Consider the following 21,427-nt stretch of genomic DNA (forward strand, 5'->3'; position numbering starts at 1 on the left):
CAGCAATTTTATAACAAATCTCTATTGCCCATTGGGAAACAACACAGATGATTGAAATTCTGAAGCAGATTGATAGAGAGGAGAAGTTTGTGATGGATTCCAACTGTCTTGCAAGCTGCAATAATTATACACTGACTGGTACATTGATACAATTACTCCATTCTTTTGGTCAGCACCACTTTCAGAGATTGTGTACTAATAAGTGTCACACTGATGCTTTCATAAACTTGTAACTGTGAACTTCAAACAGGTCTTTTTCTTCTAGTCAGAGCCTACCCATTCTCCTTGTCTCCAGCTCTCGAGAACTTTGCCTGATGTTCATGACTTTCTAAGCCATTATCAGACTTTTATTCTGACTTGCTGCTTTCTGTTCAGGACTTTTTCCTCCTTTCTCTGAACAACTGTTAGAAGCCAAATCATACACAGTCTTCTGGAGCAAACATAATAAGTACTTTTATGTTACTAAGAAATCAGGAATTAAAAATTAATAATTTCACTGGAAAACTTGCTAGATATTTCTATGGTATCCCAACATTTATTTGTAGTTATTTACTTATTTTTTATAAGTATATGTTAGGAGGATTTTTTACTTAAAAAAGAAGGGTTAATGCTTGTTTTCTTTAGCTAATATCTAGCGATCCAAGGCTTGTTTTCACTTTATCCTAAATCTACGGCAAAGGAGTGTGGCAATGTTTTTTCACTTAGTTCGGGACATTTGTAATTTAGATCCTGGCATAAGCAAAGTCCTAGGGATGGAAGAGGCCAACACACCAAAGGAATACCCCATCTCTTATTTTCTTTTTGTTAATAAATCTGTTATTCTGACCTCTTAATCAAATCTAGCCTTACTCAAATTTCCTTTAGCTCTATCAGGTCCTCCTTAAAATTAAGGTAGTGGTAATGGAAATGTTTTTAACACCATGAGATTCTTAGTGTCAATTAACTCAAGTTCTTCCCATACTTGTATGTACAACTTTCACACGTGTGCATATTATAATTTTATGTCTGATGAGCTAACATAGTAATAACCTTATTTTTAAATAAAATTATGCTTGTGTGTTTATTTCTGGCAGAGCAGAATGGAAAATGGAAATAGGGAGGGTCCATTTCTGAATTTTGTGTCTCTCTTCCTGATTAGAGAATGTACTGAAGGAGCTGCTTTTATCCAGAGTCCTGTAGAAACTGATCTGAAATGAAAACATGAAGCTTGGAAATGGATCCTGTGAAATGAGTCCTACAATTTTTAGGGTCTACAATAGCAGAATTATCCCTCAATAATGTGAGGAATACTGCACAAAAAGGACAGCATCACCCCACTGAACTTCTCTGAGGAAAGAAAAAAAAAAAAAGAAATCCATTAAAAGGCAAACCTCTGTAGCTAAAATAGAAAAGCTTTTTCTTCCAAATTGGGGCTGCTAAACTAAGCTCTACTTTGCAGCTAAAATGCAATGGTTTAATCCTACACCACATGAAAGGAGAATGTCAGCAATTAAGTCAGACTTGAAAGCTTTGTTAGTGAAGGAATGCCTGGCTGGAACTTGCCCTCAAAGGCTTTACAAGGGAAACAGTCATTTATTTAGGCAATCTCTTGACAAAATACAAAAGGAATAAACTGATAATGGATTGGCACTTCAGGGGAACCAAAGGCTTTTAATAAAACTGCTCTGGACCACCCTCCTCCTCCTAAATATCAAACTGTCTGAGATGTAACCTTCCAGTAACCTTGCTGGGATGCATGGCAGCGCGATTCACCAGGTCACCCCCATTCTTCTCTTTTCAGGCTCCTGCCCACATGGCTATTGGCAATGTCACAACGGCAAGTGTTACAGACCAGAACAAAGCTGTGATTTTGAAGACAACTGTGGGGATAATACAGATGAGAGTGAATGTGGAACTTCCTGCACCTTTGAGAGCGGCAGATGTGGCTGGCAAAATTCCCTGGCGGACAATTTTAACTGGGTGCTTGGGGTCAGCTCACCTCAAAGTCTGAGACCTCCCGGGGACCACACGCTTGGAAATAGAACTGGTATGTTGTCAGTTCACAAACGAGATGTAATTGTCTTCATGGAGCTTCTCATACCTCCTTTCGCAGGCAGCAGGGGGGTTCTAACATGTCTAATCAGGGTGTCATTTTTAATGAATTAAATGTGTACCAATATCAAAATATTAATCACTGTTGTAAAATGACTTTAAGTCAGGAAAAAAATTATACTCAGTTGTTTCTCCTTTAAGCATTGCTGTGTGAGTCAAGCAAGATAATTTGTTACTTGTCAGGAGAGAGGAATTTGGTCTTGCTGCAGCTTTAAAGGGTGAGTTAGCTCAGCTCTGAGATCCACTGGATCAAGCTCCTCCGGAGCTCATTTCCAGAAAGTTTAAAGTTACCCATAGTGACTATTCATAGTTTAATTTTAGGTAATTAAAAAAACCCCACAAATATAAATAAATAAACCTCCTTTGTTAGTGGCAGTGCAGCTCCTGATTTGTTTTGGCCAAAGCACCCAGTTATCTGTTCTTGTTCTTGCTACAAGCTCCGTGCCTTCATCCTCTGCCTTTGAAGGTTCCATAGCTCAGAAAAAGATGTCACTGAAGCTGAGCTCAGAACTGATCTAAAATTGAAATATTCCACAGCAAAGTTGCACAAAGGTGTGGGACTTGTCTTTAGTAGTTGTTGAATGCTTACAAGAACTGTTGCAGGACAAAACCCAATAAAACCAAATTTTACTTGAAGATCTGTAGAAATTCAGGGGCTAATGAAAGCTTGCCAAGGTGACTGAGGGTGAAACAGGCACAAACGGTCACAAAGATTATGTGTTCATATGTTTTTTACTTTTGAGACTGTCCAGCCTGGCTGCATTTCATTGGTCTCAAAGTAAGATGCAGTACAAGAGAACTGCCCTCCAATGTGTCCCTGTCTTTCATTTGGCTTCTAAAATAGCCAGTTCTGTTAGAATACAGATTTACGTATCTCTGTGGTATGTATGTTGAATCCACTCCACACATGAATAAAATTACTGCTGATCTAATTCTCAAGCCTGGAAATTTACCCTATAATTGGAAAGTTAAGTGTTTTTGTTGTGGTGAGTGATCAAACCTCAAATTCTCCATTTCTTACTGAAGAGCTGCTCTATAGTCTTGAAATTGTGTTCTCAAATAAATATTTAGATTTAATTTAACTTTTCACAATTTTAATGTGGTCAAATTTTTAAAGATGAAGGTGGTATCTGGCCATATTGTTAGAACTGATAGCACTTAATAGCTGTGTTCATCATGAGAGAACCAAAACAAAATTCAGCTCAGCTGTTAAAATTTTGTCATATGTGGCAGAGAATACTGCAGTATTCAGTGATCAGTCCTTGTACAGAGACAAATTTTAGCACTTAGATCCCAAACCGCAGCTCTTGACGTCACATCTAGCAATTGTTTAATTCTAACTCCCCTATTCGCACCTCCATTTTCAACATTAAAATGTTGAAAATTTGTTAGTGGCTAGAATTACCTCATTCTGATTGGAATTAAGTGGTTTGTCCTATTACCTCCTAGCCAAGCTGGACTCACTGTGATCAATCCACTGTCCCACAGTGTTGGTCCCAGTCATTCAGATCAAAGGGCCTTTCAGAGTGTCCCTTATCTGCCACCACAGTCTGTCAAGTTTCCTTCCAAAGAAGACTGTGACGGTTTTTTGGGTTGCTTTGGTTCAGTTTGGTTTGGTTTGGTTTCCTCCAAACATAAGTCATTTGCTTAATATGAAACAGGCGTTAACAAATATCAAATGCCCAGCACGCAACCCAGTCTAGTCACATCTTCCTAGCAGATATTGGTGCCATGATATGGCATGCTTTTGGCATCTCATAGCGTTTATGTACACAGCTTTTTAACACACAAAATAGCAGATGTAGAAAAAAATAAGTTCATTTGCATTTTCTAATTGTATTTTCAAAAAATATTATCATTAGTATGTCACTACACTTCTTGAATTAAGAACCTTAATTCACACTTAACCTCAGGAAAAAAGCAAATTTCTCATCCCATAATAATATGGCAAACATTTATGGTGGTAAATTAACCAGAGAAATGTCAAAGTTAGAATGAACCCATTTTACTCCATTTCTAATGAATTTTTTTTTTTCTCTAATTCATATACAAACTTTAGTATCTGTGTGGTAATTTAACAGTATGCTATATATACATTTATTTTTATGTGAACTACACATTTGGGTTGTGTACAAAGGAAAAAAAATGAATTTGAAAACTTGCAAAATTTATTATACTTCTGATTAAAAATGAAAATGGAAAACTCAAGGACCATATCAGTGTTGGAAAATATTAACTGTAGGCATCTATTTTTGCAGTTTCCTCTGACTAAATAATTTAAATGTTATTTAATATTCATACATTAAAGAGTACAGATGGCCAAAGGTAATATAAATCATTAGGGATACCTAATGATTTATAAATGTGTGAAGGCTTTTTGCCTGTTTCACAAGTTTTTGTATAGTGTGACTTGCTATATTGAAGGTTATCTTTCAGAAAACTTCATCCTGAAATTTATCACAGTGTTGTTGTATGATGTACTGTCAAAATAGCAACTAATGCTGTTGCACAAGGATATATAATCAGAGCAGCTGGGAGAGATGGAAGTGTTCTCACTCTTCTACACACGCCCATCTAAATCTTAGGCTGCTCCCAGTTTATTCCTGATATAATAAGTACACAAGGAATGTGACCTAGTCATTTTTTACCCTAAGCTGAGGTTCACTAGTATAGGAGCTATATAGGAAGTATATTTCGTATGCCTCTGCATTTACTTTGATGAGATTTGGAATCTAATTTGAAAGTCTAAAACAATTTTTCAGTAATCCATTATTTAATTTCAGGACAATTCCTGTATCTTGAGGCCACTGCAATAGGCCTAAAAAATGAAAAAGCCCACGTGAAGAGTTCCAGATGGAAAGAATCAAGTGGGACTTGTGTGATGAGCTTCTGGTACTTCAGGTCGTCAAAAGCGATGGGACATATTCAGGTTCTGATTAAGGTAATAAAAAAGCCTTTTTCTTTTGAATGTCTGGTATCTATAAGGGTGTACGTGCTCCAGCCAGAGTGCTTTGGCACTCTGATATTTCGTTGTTCGGCTTGTAGAGTGGAGGAGCTTGGACGCGCCTCTTAGTTCAGTGCTCACTTTTGTTATTCTGGTCTCTTAAAGAGGATTTTACCATTTCTCTTCCAAAAGAAGTTTCTCTGAAGAGCCACAGAAGATCTTTCTAAAACCTCTTTCCATTTCCCCTCTTCACATAAAATACCTTTCTCTTTGATATTCTCCACGTGAGAGATATTTTCATATTTTGCTGCACACCCTATTGGTAGCTATCAGTGTACAACCTCATCATTCTGAAGGGATGATATCCACCAAAAAAATGAATTATCAAGCTGCACAAAGTGAGAATAAAATGCAAAAATAAGACTGTATTAAATTATTTATCTTTTTATGTAGAGAGGTACAGAATATATAAACAATTTTCTTTAGAAATGGCATTTTCTTCACTAAATGTGGGATGACAAAGAACATTAGAAAAAAAAAACCAAACAGAAAAAGCCTATTTATTTATTCAGTTACAAGTGAAAACAGATATGTGCCTTGCAAATTGGCTGTTCCACTTGTTCATTAAAAAGAAAACGGATTAAATGCTTGTAAAAGCAAGTTTTAAATCACAATATGATTCTGAGTAAAATGTAGAAATTCTGTTATCAGTGTAGCAAAAGCATATATTTCACCTCCTTGTCCATGCTATGTGTTTGAATGCCGCTGGACATTTTAATGGTGTTCCAACACAATGACCAAATATACCACTTCTACAGGGAGTTCTAGCTATTCAAGTATAAATCGTGGTGGGATTTATTTGCCACATGTCTGCTAACTTCTCTTTCTTCAATACCTCTAGTAAAATCTTGGGATAGAAGTTATTTTAGTGAACTGGACTAAAATTTGTGTTTTATTTCCAATGCCCATGTTGAATGCCTTAGCTTTTAATGATAAATCTATTTTGTCTTTGAAAATAAATGGCCAAGAATTGTTTCTCAAGTGTTCTGAATATTATACGAATAATTCAAAGGCCTGGAAGATAGAACACTTCAATAGTCTTTAACATCTAAAGACACAACCTAGGTTAAGCCTGTCTGAAATATAAAAACAATGAGCCCTTTGACAGTCATGAAGAGATTTTTTTCATGGATTAGTCCAAACACCTACAAATGACAACAGGCCACTCATCAGGTAGCTGTGTAGTTAGTGAGATATATTTATACAGCTATTTCTCCAAGAAAATCTCAAATCCAGGTGGGGGGCAAGTACACTAAAAAAAAAAAAAATTGTTGTTTGAGAAATGACTTTTCTGTGATAATGTATTCAAAACAAAAACAAAAATCAATCCTGTTACTTACAATGAATAAGGAGCAAAAATAAACACATATTTGAACTCAGAGTTCAAATTATGTTCTCATTGTGTTTCTCAAACTGTCTCTTGTAGCACCCAAATATTGTAATTATGAGCATTTTAGGATTGCTTAATTTTAATTGTAAACTAAATTACGAACTAACTTTGGTGGAAAATAAATAACAGCTGTTATATGTGAGTACTTTGCACTTAAATTATCACTGTTGATTGCATATAATAATTATCACATTAAGTATGCTGCAGCATGGACAGTTGCCTTAACAGAAAAATAATTCTCATTTTTTTACATGCAGTGAAATTAATAATACACGTGCAAATACTTCTGTTAAACAGGAGACAAAAGAAGTGAAATAAAAGAAAATCAAACAAACCACAACACCTAAAATGAGTTAAAAAGAGACATTTTTTCTGTTGAGATATTGTTGGTGAAGTGTTCAAGTCCAGTAGTTAAAATTCTTAAGTATTTTTTCCACCCTCATGATGGACCAAGGGATTTTTTTTAATCATTTTTTTACAAAATTGACCGGAGCGGAGTTTTACTAGATAGTTATCCCTGCTGATAAGAGCCCGTAGCGATTCTTTTCTACTGTACTTTTTAATATTTGTTTGAAATATAATGTTCAAATATATGACTTTTATGGACTTTTCTAGATCACAATCAATAATATCTCCTTTCTCTAGGTTTTGGGAATATTCTTTATGTTTTCCCTTTCTTTTATTCTTATTGCAGTGAGACATTGCCCTCTTCTTATTTTCACCTAATTTTACTATCCTAACAAATTTTTCAGATATTATTTTTATGTTATTTTAAATCTTTGTCTCCAGTGAGCTTTAAAAGATTTTTAAATGCACTATAAATAGAGGACATTTGAGTAACAACTCAAGAATTCTACATGGAGATAGGAAAAATGATTCTCATTATTGTATCTGGGATTGTTTTGCAGATCAACCTAGCTTATCTGTTACGTTGCTTATAAGGATTCATAAGTCAATATTATAATTAGAGTTTCTATTTAGCAGTGTCTGTATGAATAAAATCTAATTAAACAACACATAATCGTGGGAAGTCATACTGAAGTTTCTCCTGCTAGTTCAAACTGCAGTACCAATTATATTTCCATCCATTTTGAGTATCTCTTGATTTTAAGTTAAGATAATGGCAGTGAAAACAGATCAGTAGATTGTGATTAGTTGAAAAAGTGAGGAAGAGGAGATTACCTGGGAAGGAATTTACCATCTCAGGTTTGACAAGTTAGTAAACTCTCTAGCTAAAGTCATGACGTCCACTGAGAGTGAACACCATATACATGGATGGCACAGTAATGAACAATATGATGAGAAAATATTGTATGGGGGCAGAATGAGGAAGATATTTCTCCTCCTCCTGAATATCACAGTGGAAGAAAACGGGCAATCAAGACTAAAAAGCCATTTTTAAAAAAACATAGTTCATGGTATATATTAGGGTCTTAATATTTGCATTGCTTGTCCACATTCAGGAAGTTTAAGAACATTATCTATCATACTACTAAAGTAGTATCTCAGATTATGATATAGCCAATAAAACTGCAGGATCATAAAAGAGATACTATAGGCAAGCAGGAACATTTATGTTAAGGTTTGCATTTAGAAAAAACAAATTCATTTTCTCAAGGAATTTCTCTGCAGTTACTGTTTTTTTTTTCTCCTCAAATTGTACTACATATTCCTCATATAAACCTCTCTGTGTATGGATTAATAACCCAATCAAAATGATGGGCCATTGAACTAGTTGTAAAAAGTCAGTGTTCTTCAAATCAACCCCCTCAACATTTATGCAAATGAAAGATGTTGAGATTGCAGCTATTTATGGAGACTGCAATGTCCAACACACCATCCATCTAAATCGAAATTATGAAGTGTTTAATAGCAGTGCAAAAGCTTACAGGGAAAACAAAATATTATCAGAAGAGATCTGGATATAACTAGTCAAAACTTTGCTACTGCAGTGAGATTTTGAGATACTTCTAATCTTCTCTGTGGTGGTTATAAGAGAATACAATCCAGAGTAGGAGATACTCGAAAGCTGTAGTGCAGCATATTCACCATGCCTGTTTCAGCAGTGATGGTGGGGTTCCTCATCGGCACTCAATATTGGTTTATTTTATGACTCAGAAGAAACGGTGTTATTTTCAAATGGGCTTCTAGAGAGGCAAGCAACAATTCTTAGGTGAAAGGAATGATGCATTTCACTGTTCTGCTGATCTGACTATGGTTCCTACTGCTACTTAAGTTGGTTCTGTCACAAAAAAGAAGCAAGTCTCAGGTATCACAGTGAGATAGGAACAACAATCAAAGGACAAAACCATTTGTTGAAGATAATTTTTGTGGGAACAATGTTAATTGCCCTGCATATAGACAGCGTCATTAAAATAGATAATTTAGGATTTAATACAGTTGAGGTGCGATGTAGATGTATAAAGAAGGTGAAATCAGGCATTAGTAACTACCTCCGCTGCCTGTGACAAGGCCAATATACACGGAATCTCGTTAGGAAGTTCCACTGGACCTTACTCAGGCATTTGTCATAGTGAATTAATTCCAGCCCGTTACAAATGAGCAAAGACGTAATGATATTCAGGAGGGCAAGAAGTCCTGGCCAGTTCATGGCAAGTGAAGCAGGGCCCCATCAATGCCGCCGGGGCAGGAGCCGGCGGATCCAGCAGCCGCCACCTCCAGCTGCTCAGGGCTGATGCAGCACAGACCCCGTCACCTGGCCGCGGGGCTGCTGCGGCCTCAGCAAAAACTGGAAGCCGTCACAGTTGTTCCCTTGATATTGGTATTGGTTTTAGCCAGCCTAAGGTAGAGAGAAGAGAGAGCTCGTGCTGTAGAGAGGAATAGCTTAGCAGGTGCCACAGCCCAGGTGCGGATGACTCCTGGTGTTTTTTGTAATTCCCCGGTTATTTTTAGTGGAGTAGCCTACTGTCCCAAGCTGCCGACAGGAAAACCTGCAGCAGAGTTGCTGCAGACGCCAGCTGATAACTTCTGGACATTTGTATTTCTAGGATCGAGTAGTTTAAAATGAAATTTTCACAAATCAATATCATTGACCCTACTTCTATGGGAAGTCACTCAAGAATAAAGTCTGAGGAAACAACTGATTCTACTTCACAGCTTAAAACAGACTGTGTATTTCTACATTGATTCTTCTCACTGGCCGCATGAAAAACAATCAACTCCTCACAGTAATGTAGAAGTTATAGATTTAATTGGGTTCAGGTAACGTCAAAGCAGACTAACTGACCTCCACGCAGCTAGAGGAAGAAACTTGAAATTTTCAAAGATTTGCTTGAATGTTTTACTTAAGAGTCTGCTGAACTTCAAAGCATGCTCCAAACAATGTAGAAAGTGTGTAGATTTTTCACTTTCACACTTAGACATAAGAAACATTTTAGAAAAAAATTTTTCATGCAGAAATGTAAAGTTTTCTAGTATTTGTATATGGATGAAATAGATATATGAACATATCTAGCTATATGTTCAGTAGCTTAAGTTTATCTTTTTTTCCTTTGATTCCTAGTATCTTGTTTGTTTCAAATAATTTTCCTTTATTAAATCCAGCAAAAGACGTATTCAAAAGAATTTGGTTCCACATAGCAGCACAGGGGTAATGGACTTTATTTAATGACTATCTATACAGCTCTCAAAAGGGACAGTTTTAAGCTCTTTACTCCCATTGTTGACCTGTGAACTGTTATTAGAAGTCATATTTGAGTCAGTGAAATATCTGATCTGACTAACGAGTGAGAATAAGTGAGCACTACTTTAGTTCCAGGACCTTTAAAGGAAATCAGTAGGGATACTGTGAAATACAGTGTTGTACAGAAAGAAAGGAAGATTAACTCTTATGGCAGCTTTACTTCCCAGAGCAAGATAATTTTATATTTATGTTTCCGGAATTGAATGCAGAATCTGAAACAGCACTTTCCACCTTTTCAGGCATTCTTACAAACAGGGTTGTTGTGGTTAGGCCTGATTTTGACCCCGTGACATAAGCATATCTCCAAGTAAATTGAAACTGAGACAATGATTAAATAGCAATAAGTCAGCTTTCAGTGGAAGCATTGTTTCAAAACAAAATTTACGTAGAAGGAACAAACAAATATGCACAATCATAGATAAGGGCAGACACTATTCAGCGCATATTATTTTCTCAGATGAGTACATTAGGAAGTTATTTCAATCTTCTTCACTGCAAATTATGGGAAGCACATAATTCATTGCATTCTTATACTGCAACCAGATGTAGGCATTCATTCCAAAGAGTTGGTGAGCTGCAATAATACATTTGGATGTGCTTTGAAGGAAAAAAATTATTTTGGAGAAGGGTTAAAGTATCACCCGTGTATTTTGGAATCTTGCTTATGAAGACAAGAGGTTCATCAGAGGATTTGTAATTTAAAATCGTCACGTTTCTACAAAAATACGTATAAGATAAATTGTTTGTATGTGAATTATTATGCATTTTTTGTTTAAATTCATTGAGAGCTTGACCTTTTTCTCCCTTAGCAGATGAGGATGACGAGTAGTAAAGAATTAGTGTGACTAAGGGCATGTCTCTGTCAGGCAGGGCAGTGCCTGGTTAGAAAACTGAGCAGGCTGACAGATTGAGACAGCACAATGTATTGAAGCAACACAGCAATATCCTGGAACATTACACCCGGAATCAAAAGCCCTGCCTCTCAGGGCTAATGCCACTATCCTATTTTCTCCCCAGCCTGGCACCACATCACACAAAGTGACACACATGAAAAATGCACTTTCAGTCTCCTCCATACTGCACAGTTCTCCAGTGTTGTTTTACTGAACTCATACCCCAAATCAGAGATCTCTGGGAGTGATTTACATTATTGATTCGTGGGTTCGCTATTTCACAGAACGATGGTGGTTATATTGCAGCTTTTTAGCATATGAGGCTTTGAAGCATCTCTGGGATCTTTGCAGGTCAGGTTTCTGTTGCTTTTTTCAAACACTTTTCAGGGCAGACATTCAAGAGTGAAAGTTGTGATTTCAGTGTGTCTCAGGGCAGAGTTATTTTAAAGATCATAGAGCTGCTGTTGAATGATTTTTACTGAAGCAACAGACATCAAAATCAGGACTTTTTTATGTAGCAGCTGTAAAACAGAGACATTTTTATGAAGGCAAAAGGACTTTTTCTAAATAATAGATATGTAACCTTGAGCTTTGAGTGTTTTTATTAGTTTTTCATATCACTTCTAAATAGGTAAATTGAGAAAATTAATTAACATATCTTTTTTTAAAAGAAAAATAATTAATGCAACTTGTAACCTGGTGCCTGCTGATATCTTTTAGAAAGCATAGAGCATTGATCAGACCTGAAATCTCAAGACAGGATCTCATTTTCCTGATTAACAACTCTACTTGAAAAAAAAAAAAAAAAAAGAAAAACACTGAACATTTCCAAGAGTTCCCTTTAATCTCACAAAAGACATAAGACCTTTCTTTTCTCCTTTTTCCTTTCTCATCTCTTTTTACGCCCCAATGCCCCTTGGTCTCCCATCGAGAAAAGTATCTTCCTTTTGTCAGACACAGACCGAACTGAACAGATGTTATACTAGCAAAACTTCAGCAAGCACCAATCTAGCACAAGTGTTTGTTGTAGAACATTAATTGGTTTCCAGTTTTATCCTCCTTTAATACAACTTTTATTTTTAATTCACAGTTCATTTTTAGTGTCTTGGAGATGTTCTAGTTTCTGGTAGTCTTTGATCTTTGCCAGGCTTGTGGTATCAAGCTGTAGTGTGCTTAAAATTACTTTGATGAATCAATAAAGGGTCTTAGCATGAAAAGTCTAATTTTTACACTTCAGAAATCTTTTCTGTTTCTGGCCTACAGCTTTGAATCCACAGTAGCTTCAGAAAAAAAAAAAAAAACAGTTGTGTTTCTGTATTTCCATTAATTTAATTCACAAACATGGAAGTATCTGATTCCAATACTTTTCATGCAAGGATCAGACTAGGAATTTTTTAGTATTTAGACTTTAATAATTTGTATGTGTATTTTTTTGTAGGCTGACCCCATTGCATTATGTAATGGTGAATTAAATGAAAGATGAAAGGCTATTTTAAGTAGAATTGTCTTATCATTGCATGCACTGACATCCTACATGGTGGTAAAAACAGTTATTTGCAGCAGAGACTAATAGAGTCAATGAAATGGGAGCTTTGAGAGACTTCAGTTTCTCTCCACAGTCTCACTCACTATAGAGATATACCTTTCCATAACCTGGTGTTGCTTGCCTGTGAGAGGGTTATTGCAGCTCAGAGATTAATTGCCTGTGGGTGCATGGAAAACCCATAGTCCATTCATACCAGTTTCTTATCTAGGTTTTTAGACTCAAATTCTTTTGACAGGCTTTTATGTTCAGTCACACAGCTCAGGTTGTCCAGCTACCCTCACCACTTCCTACCTTCCCTCGTGCTTTTGTAACTTGCTCCTGCAAGTTTTGCCAGGCCTGCAATAATCTGCAAAATCAAAAAACAGAGGAGCCTACATAAGGAATTTTAATTTTACTGTTAAGACTGAAGGTTTTTTAAAAGGAAAAAGAAAAAAGCACGCTAATGTGATTCTCTGTTTGAATGAATTAATGCAGTAATGAGAGATGATACTATAGTACTACTAAAATCAGGAATCCAAAAGACCATTTGCATAAGTCCCTGGAATATGTGGGTGTAACTGTGTGGTCTGCAGAGTATATTTGATTTTGCCTTCAGCAGGAGCACTAAAAGAAGGAAATTAATACTAAAAGACAGAATATATCAGAATCACATATCAGAATAGTTGAGGTTCTTAATCAGTCAGTAATACTAATTTGTCTCTAGGAGTTTTAGACAACATGAAAGTTTTCAAAGACTAATGCAAATGAAAAAAAAATACCATTAATATAAGTGTGGATCTTATGGAATTAAAAACAAGGAGAATTAATTGACCTTTAGCTGTAATGTTGGGCTCTAATGTGGACCAGCAATAACTGGGTATGGTCAAAATATGAGAATTTTCTGAGAAGAACGGGGGTCTTGTTTTCTAAAGAGAGTGAGGACACCAAAAATCCCCACAACCTACCAAATCAAAAAATAAAAAAACACCCTTGAGACTATACTGAAGAAAAACAGTATTTTCTACCAAAAAAACATGTGAATGATTTTCAGATTTTCATAATAAATGAAAACGATAAGACCAATTTTTTTTATTAACTTTCAAAATCATACAAGTGAAAAAAATGAAATTCTTATAATGGAAAACATTCTAGTGAAAATTTTGTTTATTGGATAGCAGTCATTAAAAAAAAACTGAAAAATTTTAAAATAGTTTTGATTCTAACACTCATAATAACAGGAAAACAATTAAAAGTGTGGGGAATAAAAGAGTGCAAATAACCTTATTTTTATTTCCTTGCAAAATCATCTCTTTTCTACAAACCATTAAATGTCACCACGCATTTCTTATTATAATGGTAGGGAAAAGTTTGATACCACAGATGCCATTTTACAATTAATAATTATGAACAATTTTGGATGTCAATTGGTCTTCTCATTGAAATCTAAGAGAAAGCTGTTGTGGAAAGGTGGAAACTAATGCAATTGTACAGTACCATTCTTTTTATATAGCTAACTTCTCTATTGGTTTATTGATAACTGTGTTTTGTTGTTTGAAATAACAGTGAAATGGACCAGGCACTCAATTAATATTTGACTGAATCAATAAATCAAGGCACAAATGTGAAGCATCTTTCAGCTTTTAAATAATTTGCTTGGACTTGTTTTTTGTACACTTATACCATCTCATTTATGCAGCTAAAAATATTACTTGTTCTGTTAAGTGTTGGTACGATAAAGCTGCTCTGCCATTTATCCAATGAAAATCTGCAGCTTACATTCAGGTGTTATTTGGTCTTCCCCTCAGCTGCTCCCTGTTGCCTTCCACTCCTTCCACCAAATAGCACAACTTAGCATCTTACTGTTTTCTAGTTTAATTTGATTTGATCTGTATAGGAGAAAAGAACCTTTAAATAACAGTTTCCAATGTGATCCGAAAGAGGTAGTATTTAAATTTTAATACATGAACCACCTAATTCATTTCATTGATGAGTGGACAGAAGAAGATTCTTGTTATTTATGACATGGAAATACTCATTCGATTTGAAGGACTCTGCTGTGTGCAACGTTATTCTGAAAATTTTGACAGTGTGATTCAGTTCAGAATTGTGTTCAGTGGAGTTCAGAGGGAGTATGTTATCAGAAAGTTTATTAGCAGTCACAAAATGATTTAGGTGGATTTCCATCCCTGTAACACTTTATACACCAGCTGTGTTCTTCAAATGTTACCAAAAGAATGCAAGTTCTTTTTTTCCCAGCCTAGTTGCTTTAGGATTATATGGACTATGGAAAGGAAATAACAACTAATGAAAATCCTCCCCTGACTTACTAGCTGCACATTTTTTACCTTAGACTTTTCCTTGGTCAATAGTATAGTCTGTTTAAGTCATTACACCTGGAATTTAATCTCTATACAAATTGCAGTCTCCTCCTTCCAAGTTGTACCAAGATTTGTTGTACAGAGAAATGAAGTAAGATTGCTCCAAAGAGACCAGCTATCTTGAGGAGACCAATCTTAAAGAATCAATCCTTTCCACATGAAAAGAAAATTCTACTGTGTGTAGCTAAAGAACCTGAATGATCTTATAAATAATATCCAGAGAATGTGTGGTAATATGAGGGAGAAAGGTACAGGAGACTGTAGTGAGACAAAAGGAGGCACGTGATGGTAAACGATACTAAAATACCTTAAAGCATATAATCTAGTTCATATTTTCTGAGCATGCCAATCTGAGGGCTACAAATCTTACAGTGGTGCATACAGGATGACATTGTTATAGAAACTTGTTAGACTTCATCCTTTCCATACAAACATGCTCAGATTGAATTTCTGCTATAGGAGGGTGGGGGAAGGTACATTCTTCCACAAAGCCCCTTGAGTTCTCTTATTTTCAGCTGTTTTGTCACTCAGTGGTTATATTTTTCCTTTGATTTGCCTTTTTAATGTTGCAATGGTTCCTTAGTTCACACAAAGAGATTTCTATTCTTCTGATAATTAGCTCTGTGTTTATTTGCTATAGGGAATAAACGCATTTAGAGAATGCAGACAGAACTTCTGCACTGTCTGCAACATCAACAGAGAAAAACTGAAGACATGGAAATGGGGAATCAAGGTTATCACAACTACTGAAACTATAAACCAGATGTGGATTATGTAACAGTTGCTGCACTGGGAAGGAATGGAAGGGTATCTGAGGGATTTTCATTGAAAACAAAATTAATGGAAGAGAAAAAAATGCCACGGAATTTCCTGTTCTACCTTAGTTTTATTTGCATTTGTTTGACAGATTGAAAGTTATTACAAATTCTCTTTTACGTATTTGAAGTGTGGCTGATGCTTGCTCTCATGCTTGTTTTCAGACCAATCATTTTGTCTTTCTGTAGGCATATTATTTCTATGTTACCACAGGAAAGACATCTTAGAAATCTCTGCATTTTCTCCAGTAGGTAGATTTCTTTTCTAAGAAATATGGTAAGATTGCAGGACCTGTTGTTAAATTGAATTTGTCCCAATGTGGGTGAGATTCCTGTTACTCAAAGTCATAGATGCCTCCTGTGCAGCCAGTGCAGCAGTCACCCTGCGCTCTCTTTGTTGATGGTGGGGTTTTATTCAGTATGTCAAAGGCAGACTTAGTTATGATGTATCTCACTGTAAAGTAAGCTTCTATAAGAGGAAAGGTGGCTATTGCTTTCAGTATAGCTTCCTGTAGACATGTAATGTTTGATAAACCATCATGGGTACATTCAGGAATGTCATTGGATAAATATTTGATTTCTGAATATTTTTCAGTAAATATTTTTGGATACTTAGGTAGACATTTCATATCTATGCTGGCAACTCAAACACCAAGATCTCATTAATCTGTTTGCAAACTTTTGTCTTCTACATCCCCACCATATTTTGTATATATATAAGTTTATATGTCCTTGAACCTTGTCCTTGGTGACCACTGGGGGAGAGAATCTCACTGAAGTGATTTAATATAATAAGATCTGTCAGTTACGAGAGCACTCAATTTGTAGAGAACGTATTTCATAACTACAGATTAAAAATTTAAATCAGATCTCTGGTTCCTTGGCATTCTCTAAGGAATAAATAGTTGTATCCATCAGATATTACAGAGACAGGACTTAAGCATTCCTTTCAAAGATGTCTCTTTGCTCAGGATCAATTTAGTGACGCTTAAAAATACTTAATCATGCTTTGACTATATAAAGAGCTTCCTATTTTTTCAGCCTTAGTGTTTTGATTCCCTGGAGCCTGTCCAGCTCATCTAACATCCCAGAGGATCTGTTTTATATATCTACAACCCCAAGCTACAATCCAATTGAAAAGAATATTCTAACAGAATACAAATAGGCTGTAAAAGTAAATGTCACAAAGAAAGAAATACAGTTATAGCCCAGTGAACATCCCACTACATCAAAGTAGGGATGACACCTGACTGACAGTAATCACTCTCTTTCACGTCTGAAAAAGTGTAAGATACTCTTTGACGATTAGTAGGGAATATTCATGTCAATCATTATCCTGTAGACTTGTCACTTTGAAGAAGTCACAGATGAAATATTTAGTAAAACCTTGAAAGTTTTAATGTCGTTTTACAAGAATTAAGAATTGCTATTGCTAGTCTTAAGAATTATTACTGGTCTTATGATTTTATTGTACTGCCCTAAAAGAATCTTACTTTTTTTTTTAAAAAAAAGTATGTTTAGTTTAGAGCAAATATACATACACGGTTTCCTTTTTTTTTTTTTTTTCAAATTTTTTATAGTTTGTCTGTGTAGAATCCCTGTAGAGGTATATTTTCCAACTCCTTACATTCAGTTTTATATACAGAATCAAGGTGGTATTAGATGTGAATTGCTAAATTGAAATATTGACTCAAACAAACAAAATCTCTGAAAGATTCCAGAATTTTTGTTCAGCTGAATAGGCTTTGCCTTGGGGCTTTTATTTTTCAAGGCAGCTGTAATGATAATGCTTTAATTCTTCATGAACAAATCTTCACATTTTGAAGAGCTAAGTGGACTTCCACACAGACTGAGTCCATGATTCCCACATAGTGGAAGTGATTTTGTAAACACTGTGACATTATGAATAGAAAAATGCTTCTGACCTTAGCCACTATCTGTCAAAGTTTCAGAGAAGAAAAGTTAGTCCCACCAGCACAGCTTCCGCCTGCCCACGATGTCACTCAAACAGTACTTTGATCCATGTGGTTGACAAGAGTAAGGTGCTCCACTTCCAAGCAGACCTTTGCCCAGGAGTGGACCACACATAATGATAAATTGTTCCAAGATAAGATGTGTTGATGAATAAGTGAAGTTTAGTTCTATTGCCTGAAAGTTTTGAAATTGTAGTTCAATTAAATATTGAATAAGTATCCAGACTGGTAGATACTTATCTGAGTTGAGCAATTTGTCAGTCTTTCCATTTAGTTTGTATTAAACACCGATTCAATGTGAGAAAATCTAGACCAGATTAATTTCTTTCATTTTTAGGAGAAAGGGATGTGTTTTCTTTCTGTTTCAGTGGTCACAGACAAAAATTACAAAGTCACTTTTTTGATGCAGCTCAGCAATACTTTGTGCCCTAGCTGAAAGTTTTAGTCAACATTCAGTAAAGGCAATGATGGTGTGAAACAACTCTGCACCACCTGACTTATTTCAGACAGTGTACATAAATAGACAGGCACAGACAAACATCAAAAGGAAGGTGCTTCACCATCCTCCTAAAACACATCCTGGACAAACACACGTTAGTATCTGGTGTGATCTGTGGTCCTGAGAAGCGAGTTTTGTCCATGTCCCAGTTTCACCATGGCTGGTCACATACACAGACATTCCAGGGCACTCAGGGGCTGTTGCTTAGCCCGCTCCCTCCCCAGTGGGTGCTCTGAGGTTAGGATGCAACATGGCTGTCGCCACTGGTTGTAGAGTTATTAGGGGCATGTGCCTCCTATTTGGACAACAAGCTTGTATTCTTTCTCGCATTCCATAATCCAGCCGATAAAGGACAACATTAATAGGGGAAAGATGTCTAGAAGATTAGTCAAAGAATTAAAGCTGCTTAATAAAAAGCTAATATTTGATATGTGATTTTGCCTCACATCTTCAAATACAGTATTCACAATATTCTCTACAGAAAGAGAAACATGGCAGATTTGAGGTTATCTCATTTCTGCCTGTCTTTTTATGATCTTGATTCATAAGCTCTTTTGTGGCGTCTCTTACTGTGTATGTTCTGCATTCATTTAGGCAGTCAATATAGGTAAAGGTTTGTCGACTATTTTATAATCTGAGGGATCTAGCACTGCACAATGTTTAGCACACAGTCCTTATGTTTGCCACTATGGAGGGTTGTAACAGTTGTCCAGTCTGCCTAGAGTTTTTGTAATTGTGATTATTTCTCTTTCAAACTTTGGTTTTCCAGACAATTCCAGTTGCCTCAACTTTAAGATGGGAACAATCTGAGGAGACCTGTAAAATATGATTAAAAAAAAAGGCATGAAAAAGTTGCTTGAAATGTTAATGGCCTTATGAAATGGCTTTGATGTTTATTGTTACTCAGTATTAGCAGCAGAACTGAAGAAAAAAAAAACTAAATCCAAGCAATCACAGCTGTATCCCTTAAGATACCTAAAACCCAATATCAAATGAAGGTGGATTATGCTAGGAAATGAAGCAGAAATTTTTATATTTGAGGAAAAAGGAGGGGTGGGAGGGCTAGGAAATGAAGACAGGATGAAGTAGTACAAGGTGCCTAATGAATCCTCTTGTACAAAGAGTTGTTTTATTTCTCTGTCCTAATTGGTAAGGATAACACACAGAATGAAGATGTATTTTAAGAGCCTAGGCACATAAGAGCGTATTTGTTGGAAAGAGTATCATAGACATGTAGAAATATGCAAACAAGAAACAGAAGAGTTTGCTTGGTTATAAATGAAAGCTGTCTATAATGAAATCCAGTAAATTTAATAGTTGTGACAGGATAAATCAAGGTTTTAAGACGGTGATACTCACAGAATAATTCAAAGAAAATCGATAAATTATTCTTGCCTTCCCAGTATAGATTTCATTTAAAAAATAGGAGTTTTAAAAGTATAACTTCCTCTTTGCTAATGAGCAACGTAATTGTCGTTCCTTGAAATGCCTACCTGCTTGAAACAAAATCCTGTCTCCAGATGAATTACCAGTCGTTTTTTATCAGAGTGTTTTTGAAACTGGCTTTTCTCAACTAAGCCCTTACAGCAGTTAAGAACCAAGACTCTACCATTTAGCTCCTAGAAATATTGCAAGTGCTGGCACTTGTGACAGGGTGAGCTGTTAATGCCTTCTGATGCTCTAAAGGAATTCACTATGAAATTCCAGAATTCCAAAAGTGATGCATTTTAAAAAAGGAATTTCTTCAGTGGTATAAGTTTATTTATCAAGCGTGTTCATTAGAATGCATATTAGTTGCTGAAATGCATATTCCTTTATTACAGTGATGTTAATTTTGGAATTAAAAACTGGAGAAAAGATATTTCAGAGAGTGAAAATCATCTTAATGTTTTGCACAAAGGAGGAAATGAAAGGGATGGATGGATGGGCTTTGTCATTAACTCTTATTATGAAAACCCGCTGAGACTAATACATGCAGACTGTCTAGTAAAAGGCTTGAAGGCTGAAATATCAGTGTTTCATCTTGCTGTTTTCCTTCTTTCTATAATGCACTGTGAAAATGCAATTATGAGATTTTGTAAGTTATCCTTAAAAGTGAAGCCAATTTTTAATGCATACTAATGTACTTATGAAGTATACATTTTGCTTAGATCAAATAATTTCTTAAAGATATCATTTGATCAGCTTGATGTTTCTTTTTCAAGTATTTTTATAGAAAGCAGAGACATAGTAAGCAATATTTCTGGTTCCTGTCAAAATAGGACTCTGAAAAATTAGAGAGAATCTTATTTTTAATGTACTCTCTTCAGTGCTGAGAATCATGAATTTTCATTGAAGTCACTGGAACTTGAGTAAACTCTTCACTTTCAGAAGCATATCCCTAAAGTAAAGCTCACCCTATTGCATTACTCATCACTAACATTTTCCTATCTTTTGGGACCATTACTTTGTAGACTGTGGCAGTTCTGTTATTCGCTTTGTTGTTGTTGTTTTCTTCTTTTTTTTTGCTACCTCCATTTGCTGAATATTTCAGAATCCTGTAGCGTGCACGCCTCAGCATCCTTTAGCTTAGTGATGGAATGTGTAAATTTTGAGTTTAAAATCTCCCCCTACATTGAAATTGTTTCTATTTGTCTCTCTCAGAGCTATTATAGGTGGACTTAATAATTTCGGAATTATATATTTAATGCAGAGCTTTAACATTCAGATAATTAGCAGTAATTTTCTAAATGTAGTGGTAATCTTAACCACAAGTCTCTGTGGGTTATTTAATAGGAGAGACAAATTTTCAAAGCTGTAGCTAACGGCAGAGTAGTAACTACTGCTGCTCCTGGATTTTGCTACATGATTAACAACATGTACAAATGTTCTATTTGGTTTGTTTGCATACACATACAACCTTACACTTACCATGCACAGTATGTGCCTTTCTCTAAAATAAAGTGGCCTGTCAAAGCTGCGGTGAGTTATTGTAATTAGTGCTGTTATAAAGTGCTGCTGAACTGTTTGTATTGAATTGTTATCAGCCCAGTGATTGACAGTGTGCCAGAGGACACACATCCTCATTCATAACTCACATCTTCATGACCCTTTTGTCTACTCTCTTTTTTTCTTCATGTCACCATGAAGAAAAGAGAGAAGAGAGAAAAGAAGAAA

The 21,427-nt window shown here is 35.7% G+C and overlaps 1 protein-coding gene across 1 annotated transcript in view; it reads left to right on the forward strand.

Annotated features, from left to right (window-relative positions):
• MALRD1 (MAM and LDL receptor class A domain containing 1) overlaps positions 1 to 21,427 on the forward strand; it is a 268,564-nt gene that overhangs the window by 135,449 nt on the left and 111,688 nt on the right. The window contains exons 26-27 of the mRNA XM_009887147.1: positions 1,781 to 2,026; positions 4,875 to 5,032. Coding sequence (XP_009885449.1) covers positions 1,781 to 2,026; positions 4,875 to 5,032 — 404 coding nt within the window. The remainder of the gene's footprint in view (positions 1 to 1,780; positions 2,027 to 4,874; positions 5,033 to 21,427) is intronic.

This window comes from Charadrius vociferus, unplaced genomic scaffold (assembly GCF_000708025.1).
Source record: "Charadrius vociferus isolate BGI_N301 unplaced genomic scaffold, ASM70802v2 scaffold126, whole genome shotgun sequence".
Classification (NCBI taxonomy): Eukaryota; Metazoa; Chordata; class Aves; order Charadriiformes; family Charadriidae; genus Charadrius; species Charadrius vociferus.